At 38.5% G+C, this 15,028-nt stretch overlaps 1 protein-coding gene across 1 annotated transcript; it reads right to left on the bottom strand.

Annotated features, from left to right (window-relative positions):
• Window positions 1-383: 383 nt before the first annotated feature.
• Window positions 384-13,921, bottom strand: pik3r6a (phosphoinositide-3-kinase regulatory subunit 6a). Its single transcript, XM_006787469.3, has 6 exons — window positions 13,692-13,921; window positions 7,698-7,818; window positions 5,081-5,154; window positions 4,328-4,442; window positions 2,702-2,772; window positions 384-2,227 (listed from the first exon to the last, which is right to left on the bottom strand). Exons 1-6 carry the CDS (start codon window positions 13,858-13,860, stop codon window positions 2,115-2,117), a joined length of 663 nt encoding a protein of 220 aa, XP_006787532.3. The 5' UTR covers window positions 13,861-13,921; the 3' UTR covers window positions 384-2,114.
• Between the last annotated feature and the right edge of the window lie 1,107 nt (window positions 13,922-15,028).

The raw sequence follows: 15,028 nt of genomic DNA, 5'->3' as shown, positions 1-15,028 counted from the left end.
TGTGCCCTCCCACTGCCTTTCTCCCTTCTTCTTCAGCTCCTCTGCTTTCAGCCACTTCAACCCTGCTTCTTAGATCATTTTCTCTCTGTGGCTCCCCTTCCTGTGACACTCTGCCTGACTCAAGAAGTGATGTGGTCTCTTCCAAGAATTCATCACAGAAATTCTTGGATACCCAGTCTGGGCACGTAGCATTCATTTTCAGTTGGTGGGCTGCTTTTATGTCTAAATGTGAATATTGAAATAGAATAAACATGACAGACGCTCAAAGTCTCAACACAGAAGAAATGAAGGTCTTTGCAGAGCAGAAAGCTTTATTTATCACTGTGCAGCTCAGTCATAGGAACCAACATAAAAGGCAATATCTGCATGAAAAGAAAGGCGGTATGATGATTTCTTTCCATGCGAATTTGTAAATTGGCCTACCTTTACTAACTAAAAGCTTTTGTTCTAGGAGATGGTTCACATTATCATTTCACTTCATATCTTGGAGAAAGAAAAAAATGAAGCCTTCATCAAAGTATACTGTCTTCTCAAAAAACTTGCACAAACCCATATTATGGCTAAGTTTACTTGCTACATCATATTTTAATTTGGCTGTTAGAGACAGTATTTCAATATTACCAGCATACATTGAATCCTTTCTGGACTTTCATGACGCCATCAGACATGGTTGCTGAGTGATACATGACCCCGAGGCTCCGTGACAGTGCTGAGACTGATCAAAGGACCCAATCACTCAAGTGAAGAGCCAGCTGTATCCATTTCAAAGTCTAGAAAAGAACTGAAAGCTTGCCGAAGAGACATATCATTTAAACCAATTAGATAGATTTAGGGGTCTCAAACAGAATCTACTTTAGAGACATGCATCCTCAGCATATCTACATTTCAGCTGAGTAAAACAATCTCGTGTTTACTTAATCTCTGTTTTGTAGATGATCCGAAAGAGTGCGGGAGAGTTTCAGATGCTTTGGAAATCCAGAATATTGAAAAAAAGAATGGAAGTGGCAATAGTAATATTATTTTGTTCTCCGCCTGCCTTTCGTGATAGCAATTGCCTTTGGATGTGTTACACTTTTGAAGTCTCATCTCTCTGATCCGTCCAACTTTCCTCACTGTTCCCTTCTAAAGATGTGGGTTAAACAAGGTTTCCATGGCGACAACTCCTCTGTGCAACACAAAGAGATGCAAGATAGCTTAACTGGTCACTACATCCATGAACTCCATGTCCTGTATATATGACTCATTGTGCACTAAAGACCTTTATCTACAAGACCCCACGTCCTGAGAGTACAGTGGCATATGTACGGCTTTGTGTCTTGATATTGAACAACACTGCTGTCATCGATGTCAACTTGTTAGGTGTCACTGTAAATCTGCTGGAAACTTAACAGATTTTTTTAAGGGCTAGGTTTAGTCATTTTTGTCAAAATCTAAAACACCAATATGCGCTTTCCTTTTACCCAAACTTGTCTTGCCAAAAGCCACCCTCCTTGAGCCTGTTTAGCTTACCAATCATTTAAGAATAATAGAGAGAGAGAGAGATGACTAACTCTTCCTTCACAAACCACCACTATTCAAAAGGTCATACCTATTTGGATCTAGAGTCAGATCACAGGCAACTTCATCCTGACAGAGCTCCCGATTAATGCCAGATTCATTATTGTAGTGTTCATAATGCAAATAACATTATAGCGGTGTCTAGAATCCTGCTGACTCATGCACACATATTGAGGAGATGACAATAATCATAGTTCAGTGAAGCATCCTGATATAAACCTGTGGGCTATAGTATTTTTTTTTTTTCCACTTTTACTTTAAGAGAACGTGCTAACTTACTTACAATGACCAGGGTTATGAGGTTTCTGTCCGTCAAACCCTATGTGAAAATGACAAATAGATACAAATACACTGGGTTGACCTGCAAAGCCAAGACACAGCTAATAAATTAATAATAAAATAAATATAGATGAAGTTGCTTCCTGAATTCCTGGGATGGATAGCTCACTACGCTGTCATTGCTCGACCCATGCTTTAAAGTCCTTCTTGGAGCTAAAAGTGGAAAAAGGAGTCCTGTGGAAGAGCACTGCAGAGGAGTGCTGTCATTTGGCTTTAGTCTACATGATGGAGCACGTAAAGCCACAGCACTCTTTCAGGAGGGTGAGTCCTGTCTTGGTGAGGGGCGAAGACGTCTGCTGAGCCCGGGTGGGTGCCCTTCTGGTTGGCATACCTGTAACACGGTACAGTAAACTGTGTTGTATTTATGTATTGCAAAAGACATCTACATCTGTGTGCACACATACATACACAGCAAGATCAATCACTGTATACTGTATAAATAAGTTCTGATAATTAATGCATTTATGGCAAAGACCATAAGTGCATATCCTGATGCATGCTTAACCAACCAACTAAGGAAAGTCCCCAGAAACTGATTCTGTTCATCTGGAAGAAGCGAAACCCAAGTGACAGCAGAATGCAGGTTTCCCCAACTAGCTAAGACTGAAGAAGTCATTTGGATGAGTGATGAAACATTTTTCCCACTGAAAAACGCTGCATCCAGATGAACAGAATCATTTTTTTGGGAACATAAATACATACATTTTTCAGTCAGGTCTAAAGCACAGTCTCAGCACACCCATTTTCCATTTTATCAGTCGATACTTTCAAAAAAGACACCATTTCAGCTTTCATGACTGAATACCTGTCTTCTTCAGATTTCTTGTCAATTTGGACTTCAGAAAATCTGCCATTTCTTTATCTTCCTCTTTCTCCCTGTAAAAATGAATACACATGTAATACTACAATTACAAAGTAAAACACTAAAAAATGACAAAGCTGTTATGACCTAAATTTCCCCCTGTTCCAGGAATATTAAAAACAAAAATCTTTTCCACAGGTATTCTTTCATTATCCAAAGCATCCTTAAAAATCAAGAAGGCTGGTTTTTACTAAAGCAGAGAGATGAAACATCCTCCCCAGACACCCACTAGATAAGCGAGCTAATGCACCTCTGGCAGCTAAGATTTCCTGGCAAAGGTTTCTATACGCTTAGTGCATATTAGTGAATGTCGCAGTCTCATTTTGTGTTATTTGAATACAGCCCAAATGCAAATAAGTGTATATAACTTGGATACTTGCAGTGTTTATTGTATATGGATATATATCATATGTATTTAAAAGTGATATCTAATGAATTATATTCAGTTATATTAATATTAATGTGTCTCAAAGATAAAAACTCTCAGGTAAAGATCACAGAGAGATTTCTCCTGTGATAAACAGTCTTGATTTTATAAAAGTAAAGTAAAATAACAGAAGAGAGAGCTTTATATTTATGAGCATGGACAACGTGGCCTTGGGCGCTGTCACATGCATCCTCTCCTCTCTGCACCCATTAACGCACTGCCGTTCTCCTTCTTCACGGCTCTCACCTTCCCAGCAGCCCTGCGGCTATTTCACAGCATGCCGTCAGCTGCCAGCAGAAAGCGCTGCTCAGACAAACTAACAGTGTTTTATACACTCTGAGATCAAACCTAGAAAACATGCTTATTATTCTACACGTGGTTGTCCACTCGCAGGCAACGTTAGATTTCAAGCTATGCAAATTAAATGTGAAATGTTTGAACCTGTGAGGACGAATATGCTACTCTGGTAGCAAATTCATCCTCACAGCAAAGCATCTGGGTCAACATTTTAAGATGCATTTATTTTCTATCGCTGCAAAATGGACAAACTGGAAGTTGATTACAGTAGATCTCAAAAACAACATGAACTATTTTGACCTATGGTAAGCCTGCTTTAAACTAATAAGCAATGATGATCCACTATGTGTCATTTCCACATCAGTTGGCTCATTAAACCTATTTCTTTCTTTCTTTCATTCTTTTTTTTTTTTTTTTTTAAATCATCAGGAGCTCCCCTTGCAGAGCTCATTGATGCACCCTGACACATCTTTAATTGAAATGGCTCTCTGCTGTGTGCTCTGTGGGACCCTCTCTGGCAGCAACGCGCCCGAGGAAACATTCAACTTTTTTCATGGGGAGCAAAAGAACTCCTTTGTGGAGACATGCATATTTTGGGTGCTGAACTGAGAGAAAAATTTATCAGCATTAGTGACTACTGAGGAGGTGCGAATGTGTGGCTTATCAGTCATTATAAAGATTTTAAGGAGGGATGAAAGATGAAAAAAACCATACCAAGCTTTTTTCCCTACATGTACTTCCATGTGATCTGCATATGCATTAGGACTGCATTTTTAATGATTCACTCAGACTTCACGTGTGGAAGTGACCAAAGAACTTGGATGAAAACTGAGATGAAAGCACACCTGAGACGTTCAAATTCAACATCATCCACGAGGAAATCTCTGGTCTCTACCAGCTTTTGGATCTGCTGTAGCAGCTCTTCCTCCTTCTGCCGGTCATCATTGGACTTGTCATTATCTGGAATAGCACGAAAGAAGACGACATCAGGTTTGTGCACGCAGATGAATGAACAGCTAGCTATAATAACACACATGCAAAAATTTTGATTGATCCTTCAGTTGACTTCAATCATTTATAGTTAAGAGTTAAAATGAAACCTATGGAAAAAGCAAGTCAGTATAAAGACCAGAAACAAAACTTTATCAAGATCTTTAAAACAATGCACCTAACATTAGTTGAGTTCTTGATCAACCATCAGTGGCTACGTTATTTATTGTAAATTGTTTGCTTCATCTGTTAATAAAAAAAACAGCACTGCAGAGCAGGTTTGGAGAGTCGGATAAGATGTCCATAATTATTTTTGCATCCCTGTTGTTTACTTCCATTTGTTTATGCTAAGCCATAATCAAACTTTTAGATGAAGCATGAATATTAGAAATTTCCTGTCCAGCTGTTTGTCCTGGCTCTTTATGCTAACGTAGCTAAGCACTTGTTGGCTTCAGCTCCAAATGTGTGGGAGTGGAATTGATCTACTCATTCTGTTCTTGGCAACAGAGTGAACAAACCTATTCCCCAATATGTCATCATGATTTTGTTTGTTTGCTTGTTTGTTTTGGTCCAATAGCAGCAATCATGAACACCCAAAGGACTTCTACCTGGTATGGACACTAATTTGTGAAGCTCCTTCTTCAGACGAGTAATCTCTTTGCAGAGCTGAATGTCATCCATCCTGTTCAGGCATGATGGCGTAAAAGAAACACATGCACACATAAACAGAAAAAGAGCACTTATGTAAGCACTGCAGATGATGAAAATCACAGCACTTTTTACGCTACATGTTCCAACATTACTTTGCAATTAATGTCAGTAACATATTTTGTTTTTTTACTAAAGGCTTTTTCTTGTTTTTTTCACATACATATTGCTTCATCCATATATATTGTTAAACAGAATTCATGGTCAGTAGTTTGCCAGGGTATAATGGTTAGGGCTATATTATTTAAAGACAAACCCACTTAAAGAGCTTATTAGACAAATACAGTTCTCATTTAGCCTGGGATAAAGACTAGTGACTCAGAGAATTGATTAATTCAGTCGGAGAAAGGCTTACTAATGGGACTTTACATCATCATTTAGCAGCAAACAGGTATTTGAAACTGATAGTGTCTCTGGAGTAAAAGCAAGCACTCAGTGCAAAATCCTCCAGGCTCTCCAGAGTTTGTGCATAAACCTTCATCCTGCCCCTGAATGTTCATGATGTTCAGCAAGGCCATTACCATCATTACCATCAGCAAGAAGGAGTCATTGTCTGTAATTACCATCTCACTGGGAAATGAGATAATGACCTCATCAAGACATATGGACTTCTTAAGCAACCATTTTCTGTCATGGTAAAAAATAAAAAGAACTGTGCCTGCTGAACAAAAAACAAAAAACATCTTCACCATACACGAAGCACTACTGAATCCCTGGTTGCCATGTCAATAAAATGAGAAAGAGAAATATAATGTGGTCATCATTATCGTCTGGTCTCAACCCCTGCGAGACGCTGTCGATGACCCTTAAAAGTAGATTTATGGGGATGGACGACCGTATTCAAGAGTAAACTCTTGCTTCACTCCTGAATAAGAAAAAAATGAAATTCAAACAGTAAAAGCTTGTTATTGATCTTATATTTAACAAAGGAGGTGACACAATCTTTCTGAGCAGAAATCCCTGAAGCGGGTCTGAGCCAGATAGCCGTTCTCTGTTTCAGCGACCCTTCACAGAATCAGTGTGAGTGGATCATTACTGATAGTGAAGAGGGATGGAAGCCCCTCCGTGCCTTGCTTGTCAAGCAAGAGGCCATCGCATGAACTCTGTATCCTATGAACAGACTTTTATTACAAACCACACACATACAGGCTCAGAAAAGGCTACACACACAATCACACATATTACACACATTCATCACTGTCAATAGAAAAAGAGACTCAAGACTCATGTCCTCCTTATCCACTCTTTCGGTCTTTCCGTCTCCCATTTTTCCATTCACTTGACTCTTGCTTGCTACTCCACACACGTCACTCCTCGCATTCCCCCTGCCATCTGAGCACGGCAATTGCCTATCTTCCAGAGGAGTATATGAATAAATATCCATGTATTAGCCAGCTTTGTGGAAGCTGCAGTGGAGCCATTGAAATTGTAATGGGGGTAGTTTAGGGTGTAGCTGATGGGAATTACAGACAAAAAAAAATTAGAGGAATTATGCCTGAGGTTTTATTTCTGAAACGTGTCCTAAATGATTACACTGCTCTTAATAGGGAAAGCATCACTGCAAATTTTTATAGGTTGTTTAGTTTAATTTTTGCACTTATTAAAAACTCTGAATCCTTTATCTTATTCAGATTTACTACAGAATCTACAAGTTGCCCTCCAGGACTGATGAAGAAAATCATAAAATTGATTTCAAATAACATTGAGGTGCATTTGAAGCATCTAAACTAAAAATGTACACAGTCATCAAGTTTCAAAACTGACTTCTACAAATCTAATTTAAAATACTAGTACATCCTAGTAAGTAAATTCATGCCACTCCATCAATCAGTTAATTTTTTTAGCAACATTTGAAGAGTAAGTTTGGATAGATTGCCATGGAAATTTGGTTTTAAAATGTTTATGCATCAGCAAAAATAGGCCCTAGATTACATATGCATGTTAACGTAATATTAGCATGATAACAAAGTGTCAACATCACGCTCAAAGGCAATCCTAACCACATCTCAGGCAGACCATTTTCAAAGCTGTGCAGCTTCTAAAATGTGAGCTGAGCCCAAGATGGATATTTACACTCATGCAGCACTGTGCAACCTTCTTGCTCTTATTTTTCTGCTTTGCAGAATACAGAAAGTGCACATTCTTGAATAAGTGACTGCTCTCGGTGCAAATTGTGGCACGATGTACAAAACAAAAAGTATATAAATAACTTTACATCATCCTCTTTTTATAGGCTTAAATGACCATTATATTCAGTGTAATTATCTATTAGATGTAGATTGAAAAAAAGAACCTACTTGTCAATTGTAAGGTTCGATTTCTCATTTTTACACACCTAGTGGTAAAGATTTAACAATAACACAGTTGGATCTCAATTTTTCATGCATTAATTTTACCTTCTGTTGTGCAAATTTAAGCATAATAATATTGACAAAATAAGTCATCTGCCAGCTCAACTAAAATCTAACAAGCAATGAATTTTCACACCCACAGCAAACAATGTTTTTAAGTCCTCACATGTATCTGAGCTCTGACTCTCTCCTAACCAGGACATCCCTGATCCTCTCAATCTTAAAGAGCTCCCCCTCGATGTCATCCACGGTGATGGTGGAGTCTGCCATGGACACCACGTCGTCCTCTGAAAGAGAGACAGCGAGAGACTTGGTCTTTCTGAACGTTGGACAGAAGACCACACACTGGAAAAAAATACAACATTCCTAACAATGCATTTAGATTATAGACTCTTCAGTAGGTTAAAACATGCCACACACAGATTGGTGATGTGTGTGCACACTTTTGAAGATGATCTACTTTGGCATTTCAGAACCATAACGCATATGAATTTGCATTTTAAACTGTATAAACAGCTGCAGCAGAAACTGCTGCTAGATGAGCAGAAGAGCAGAGTGTCACAGCCAAATTACCACGTGTCAGCAGCTGGCACAACTTGCATGGCTGTCGCCCCCACACACACATAACTGTGCATACACACAAACACTTTAATTGCATGATGCGTTAGGCCAGGAAGTAAGGCAGTAAAGCTGTCAACCCCTTCCACTGCAGTTTTGTTTACACTGCCATGTTGTGCTGTACAAAGTCTCTAACTGCCTGTCACTATGCATAAAGAAAAAAAATACATTATATTCCATGTTGTTAAATTTAACATTTATTAGTAATATTTCACATAATTTTTAAATTTTGCAGTTGCTTGTTTTTATAATTTCCACATGTGCTGTTCATAAATAAATTTACAATCTGTGGTATGTGACTATGTGATATTCTTGTTTTGCATAGACTAGAATACACGTACAGCATTTAATACTTTTGTGTGTGCTGTGCTTAAAAGACATTTAATAATTAACTGCTGGCCGCAAAATAACTTACAATGAACGCTAATAGGAAGGAACAATGAAACAATTCACAAATTATTTTTACAACATGCTGAATTTGTGGCATGTTGTAACACAGAGATCCTTGATGACTTCCAACAAAAGCCTAATGGCTGATAAATAAATAAAAAATAAATAAAGCACGGCTGTGAGGAAAAACACTTTAAGGGTGTTTATTTTGCATAGTTTGCCCACCAGAGGGCATTCTGCAACTTCCTTGCTAGCCATGCTTGTGGAAATGTAAACATAACAACCAGCTGGTCTGAGTAAATGGTAAATGGTCTGTATTTGTATAGCGCTTTACTTGGTCCTAAGGACCCCAAAGTGCTTTACACTATACACAATCATCCACCCATTCACACACTGGTGATGGCAAGCTACAGTGTAGCCACAGACACCCTGGGGCGCACTGAGAGGCGAGGCTGCCGGACACTGGCGCCACCGGGCCCTCTGACCACCACCAGTAGGCATCGGGTGAAGTGTCTTGCCCAAGTTCGATTACAAGACGAACGCCCAACTCTTGAGCCATGATCGCCCCATAGCCATGATCGCCCCCAGTAAAGTAAGAAAACAAATTTCCCATGTGTGGGACTAATAAAGGTTATCTTGCGAAAGCAAGGCCGACCAAAGACCACATGGCGTCGAACATTCATGGACAATCTGAGAACTGTCGACATTGCCTGGGATGAAGCTGAAGCAGTCGCTGCTGACTGACATCGATGGAGATCACTAGCTGCCCGATGCGCCGCCGTAGGAGGAACTAAGTGCTAAGTAAGTATAACTAACATAATAAATGTTGGATTTCAGGTGTCTCAAATAAATAAGAAGTAATTGGCCAACATATCAGCTTGTTAAATCACCAAATATCAGTACAGGTATTAGTCTAAATAATCTGACATCTGTCAGGCTCTAGATTTCTCATAAGAAATCAACTGTTAAAACATTAACCCACAATACAAAAATTTGCAAAACTTGCTGAAAATAGACACAATCTGTCCCAAAGCATCCAGAAAATTTTGTGTGGTACAAAAAGACAAAGTACTTCATTGAGAGCAGCTGCTGTACACTGTGAGCAGCAGAAGCAGCTTCACTGAACTCAACCAATAAGCAGCTGCTAATTCAAACATTAAACTGCAACAAATTTCTATCAAAACATTTATTTTAGCCATGTAGATCAGAAAACACAGGCAAAAACTTAACACAAATCTAAGCTGACCTTTTTAAAAGTAGATGGCTGAAGACCAACAATGACAGCTACTGTGACTTTATAACTGAAACAGGTCACCTCTTGTCTGGAGTTGTTCCTTTTATCAGTGTAGCGGTGCTGGACACCTGTCACTTCCCTGCAGCGAGCAGCCTTACATTATGGGCTGAGAGGAACACAGCCAGGGAGATACCACTTCTGACAGTCTGTCCCTGTTTCCTCCTGAGGTCATTAAAGTCTTTCTATATACACACCATTACTCAGTGGAGCTTTATTATGGAATCTCTATTCAAGCCTCAATTAGCCCTGGGGTGGAGCAGAGCTGTCTAGGTTCAAAGTGCAGTGAAAACACTTATTCTGCACTAGCCTGACAAAAAAGCAGAATAGAAATTCAAACTCCAGGGTGACTTCAGGGTAAAAGCATTAACCATACTTCATGATAACTGCAGGTTTACATGGACTCACATTGCTATGAAAGATTAGCTTGTTTTGTTTTGCTTTTTGCTGCATAAGAGACATCTGTGCGACACAACCCTGACGCTTTAGAACAGAGAACATTGACTGACATGAACATAAACTGTTAATGGGAATATTTATTTGAAAGACATCAACGTTAAATGTCTTTCTAATACTTTAATTACACGAGGAATCCCCCCCTCCAAAAAAAGAGATTTTTATAAAACAGTGTATAACCTTAATCTTCAAAATATTACTTCTAGTTGACAATAGAAATGGGAAGCTTTCCATGAGCAAAAAAATAAGACATGGTGATAATTGGTTCCCCATGCCTCTGGTCTTTTGTGTTTCCATATAATCATTATTTCTCAGCAATTTGGTTCTACTGTCTTACTTTAAAACTGTAAAAACTAGAAATTTGTGTTATCAGATTTAAAAAAAAATCATTTTGACCTTTGAGCCAGTGTGCTTTCTCACTTTATTTCCAACTATAGAGAATAGGAACTACTCTAATGACTGTCTATGGAGCCAGGAGGCAATTAGCTCAGCTTATAGCTAACACTTGAAGCGCAGGGAAATCAGTGTTTAACTAAAGCAATCTGTTTCAGTCTCTTTAACTGCTGTGCCAACTGTGCTCTTCTTGTTATCAAAATTACAGACATGAAATGTCTCCAGTAAAAAGATGACACTGGATTGTAAAAAAATGGATCAGACTTATGTTAAGTGCTCAACCTGTTTTTTCATCTTTTTGACATGGTCAGAGCAGTGTGTGCATTTTTCCAAACATTTAGCGAGGCCATTAGCTTTAAGTTAGAAAGCTTTATTGTGGCATGATCGGAGGACTTCACACTTAGTTTTTGGGGTTTAGTTCAGTTAGGTGTAAATAAGTGTTCAGTTTTGGTTCTTAGATGGGATATATAAGGTTTAGATATGGGGATTAAAAAGTGTGTTATTATGGCATAGAGGCAAGTGAAAGAAAAACAAAATAGTCGCTAACAAGACACAGCAAAGTATTTAATCAGCTGGTCACCTGGGTTTTACATAAATGAAATGCAATGTTTTAACATTCAATACTCTGCTGAACTTTCAGAAATCTACACTCCTACCTTGAGAGCTTTCCAGTCTCTCAGTCATTTTCAAACGGTGTTTAAAACCTACTTATTCGCACTCTCTTTCAGTTCTAGTTGAACAAGGCACTCTGACTTGTATTAACACAGCCTTATTTGCTTTATTTGATCATTTTTAGTGTATATTTACTGTTGATGTAGTGATGTATGAATACGGTACAGCACTTAGGTCAGCTGACATTATTTTAAAATAAGCTACAAAAATAAAACTGACATCGCAGCCACTTTGAAGATAAATATTACAGACAATTCACTACATGTATGCTTACTCAAAAACTCGCTTGCACGATTATGGATTTTCCTATCTGGGTTAAACACTATAATGTGTCTTGATGTCGTGAAAAACTCTTGGGTTGCTCTTGTAGTGTGCTTTTGGTCATTATCCATTTGCACTGTGAAGTGTGTCCAATTAGTTTAGCAGCATTTGGCCAAATCTGAGCAGAGAGTATAGCCCTGTACACTTCAGAAATCATCCTGTTACTTCTGTCAGGAGTCACATCATCAAAAAACACTCGTAACCTAGTCCCACTGGCGTTACAAGCCCAAGCCATAACACTGCCTCCACCGTGTTTGACAGATGATGTGGTATACTTTGGATCAAATATGTTTTTCTGCTTCTGCATACTTTTCTCTTTGCATCATTATAGTGCAAAAAATTACTTCTTTTCAGAACTGCACAGTGTCTTTTACATTTTTTCCTGACAAAACCTAATTTGGTCTTCCTGTTCTCATATATAAGCAGTGGTGTGCACCTCGTTGTAAACCCTCTGTATTTCCATTTGTGATCGTGGGCCTTTACAATGGTACGTCCACCTCTTGACTTGGTTAAATGTTGTGAAGTTTTTTTTCTCAACCATGGAAATTTCTCTGTCACTATGAATAGGGATTTTCCCATCTGTTTTTAACACTGTATTGTATCCTGGGGTCAGATCTATTATTACATGGGTTGTTAACAAGTTAAATGCACTTTGAATTATATCATTAGACACAATATGCTCTGCTGCAAAGGCTCTCTAAGACAAGTAATTTTGCCACTGAGCAGTTATGACTCATCACTAGACTTCCTTTACACCTTCTCTCCGTTCTCTCACTCTCACTGTTAGTGTTTCTCATCTGCCTTTGCTTCGCCTCACTCTGTATCTCTCCTACTCTGCCCTGCCCTTCTTTTCATCTAAACCCCTAAAGATGTGAATTAAATTACGAGCTCAGTTTTACTCTTTTCTTTGACTCCAACTTTCTCTCTTACACTGCCCTGATACGTTCTATGCCTAATGAGGCAAACCATCATACTGACAGACAGATCAGCCTGATTAGAGACCCCAAGGCAAACACAGAGGAGAGAGAGGTGGGAAAATCATTTAGTGTAGAGGAAAAACATAGAGGGCTTAACAGAGAGTCTGCAATAAAAAAAAAAGATATTACAATAAAAAAAACAAACAGAAATGCTGCTAATTAACAGTTAAAGTCACTTTCCTTGAAAATAAATGTTCACTTGCCTTTTTTCACTCATTATTTGAGTACTAGACTGTTATTCAGACAAATCAAGTCGCTGGGCATTTTGTTGAGAAAATGTAATCTGTCTAATTGAATTAATGTCATAAAGAGGCGTAAATGAGTTATCTTTTTAGTTACTAATAGATGATGCCAGCATCCTGCCAAGACCCACATGTGGGCTATTATTCCTTATTTGAATAGCTGGTCTCTAAGTAACCTCACCTTACTTTTAATCAAGCAAGGAAACAAACAGGCACACACACACACACACACACACACTGCCACTCAATAGACACCTGTGGATTCTTGACATTTTCTGAGCTGCAGCTTGTTCTGCTACTGGATAAATACATTGATCTGATCTATCAGTGCTGAAAATGCTCCCAATTAATTGTTAGGGCCTATTATTGTGTGTTTTACAAATTTACCCATGTATTTAGATTACATAGTTGTATAAACACAAGAAATAAACTTTACATAATTCATGTTTGTCAAACGAGGAACGTATGCTAATAAGCGCCAAACGATATAAATATATTCAAAGACAATGCTGTTTGTTAATATGCTCGATACATTAAATTATTACATTAAATCTGTTGTTTTCCTTTTGTGTGTGTGTACAAAGCTAATGAGGTCACCACAAGTTCACCAAACAGTTAAGACAGGAGACACTATTTGTAGCAATGCAATGCTAATGAGAACATTTCACACTAAAACCAGAATGCACAGAATTTAGTAATACTGCAGTGAACTCAAAACACATACACACTTAAGACGTCATTTAAACGTGACTGACATTATCGAAAAGTAATTATAAGCCAGCAATTGTTTACTAGATAACCTGCTTTGTGGGTGTCTCTGCTCCATTCAGTGCGCTCCAGTGAACCGTACTGATGCTTCTTATCCATCGGTCCAACAGCTGCTCCTCTATTCTCTGTGCTTCCAATCGCAGAGGCTGGGGAACAGCAAAGACAGCTACAGGGGAGGGTCTCGCAGTTGTTGTGCTTCATTAAGTCATCGCCAGTCAGTCAACAACCTGCTGAGGCAGAGACAGCGAGATGCTCCAGTGATCTCCACCCGCTCCGACAGGTGACGGTGTGCGCGTGTGTGCGTGTGCGCGTTTGCAGCCTGCTAGTGTTACTACCTGGTCAACGCAAACGCGGATTTGATAGCAAATAAATAGCGTCATCTGGTGGCACGTGGTTTCAATTACAGTTGGAGCCACTGCCTCTGCTCACCATCACAGTGAGTTTATCATTGAAACAATCAATATGTGATCGAAGCCCAGACTTTCAGACTGAATTAAATGTTTTAGGAATTACAGCAATTTCCATAAATAGTTCTCCATTTTCAGAGGCTCAGAATTAATTGGACAAGCAAACATACTTTCAAGTGCATGGATCATTTTTATTTCTTTATTTATTTCCTGGTCATTAATTCCAAAAATCAGTTATGCTTATGTTATGTCTTCTGCTAAATTCTCATTTGGTCTTCCTGTTCTTGGGTATGATTAGTGGTTTTCACCTTGTTGTGAACCCTGTTGTTTATTTCCATGAAGGCATTCATTCGTGAATGAAGGTGTCTCTTGACTGTAATGATGATGATGATGATACACCTACCTTCTCCTCGTCTTGAGTTTTTTTTAGATGTTATGAAGTCTTTTTTCTTAACCATGGAAATAATTCATCATTTCAGCTGCCTTTTGTGGTCTTTCAGGCTGTTTGGTGTTGCTGAGCTGGTCATTGCAGCTTTTTTTCAGCTTTAGTGGCGACAATCTTCGCTTTCCCAAAGGTTCTCTTTGGAACTGATATTGAAAAATTACAGTGAAAAGCATTTTTTGAATGACTGCTTCACAATAAAGCAAGGGAAGACGTCTCAGGTGGCCATGAAACTGCTTGTCGATTAATTTTGAACCTCTGAAAATAAAGTATAAAAATGACTGTAATTTCAGTTAATGCAAACTTTTTGTATAATCCCTTGAATTAAATCTGGCCGACTTTGACCAACAATCTATGCACATAACACTGTAAATCCCCCGTGGTTGTTATAAGAATCCAAGACTCCAAGTTAAAAAAAACTAAATTTATTTTACACAATCGCAGTTATTTACACAATTACATTTGGAACCATACTTAATATATGATATATAAGAAAATAATGTGCAAAATATATCATGAT

The sequence above is a fragment of the Neolamprologus brichardi genome, chromosome 6, assembly GCF_056152115.1.
Source record: "Neolamprologus brichardi isolate AB-2024 chromosome 6, ASM5615211v1, whole genome shotgun sequence".
In the NCBI taxonomy this organism is placed as follows: domain Eukaryota; kingdom Metazoa; phylum Chordata; class Actinopteri; order Cichliformes; family Cichlidae; genus Neolamprologus; species Neolamprologus brichardi.
This window is presented reverse-complemented; position numbering and strand designations above follow the sequence as displayed.

Excerpts from the sequence above, each read along its gene's own strand:
- pik3r6a (XM_006787469.3), bottom strand. The coding sequence starts at position 13,860 with ATGAAGCACAACAACTGCGAGACCCTCCCCTGTAGCTGTCTTTGCTGT. Across the intron at positions 7,819-13,691 it reads CAGAGACACCCACAAAGCAG|AGGACGACGTGGTGTCCATG; the intron begins GTTATCTAGTAA and ends TCTCTCTTTCAG. Across the intron at positions 5,155-7,697 it reads GAGTCAGAGCTCAGATACAT|GATGGATGACATTCAGCTCT; the intron begins GTGAGGACTTAA and ends ATGCCTGAACAG.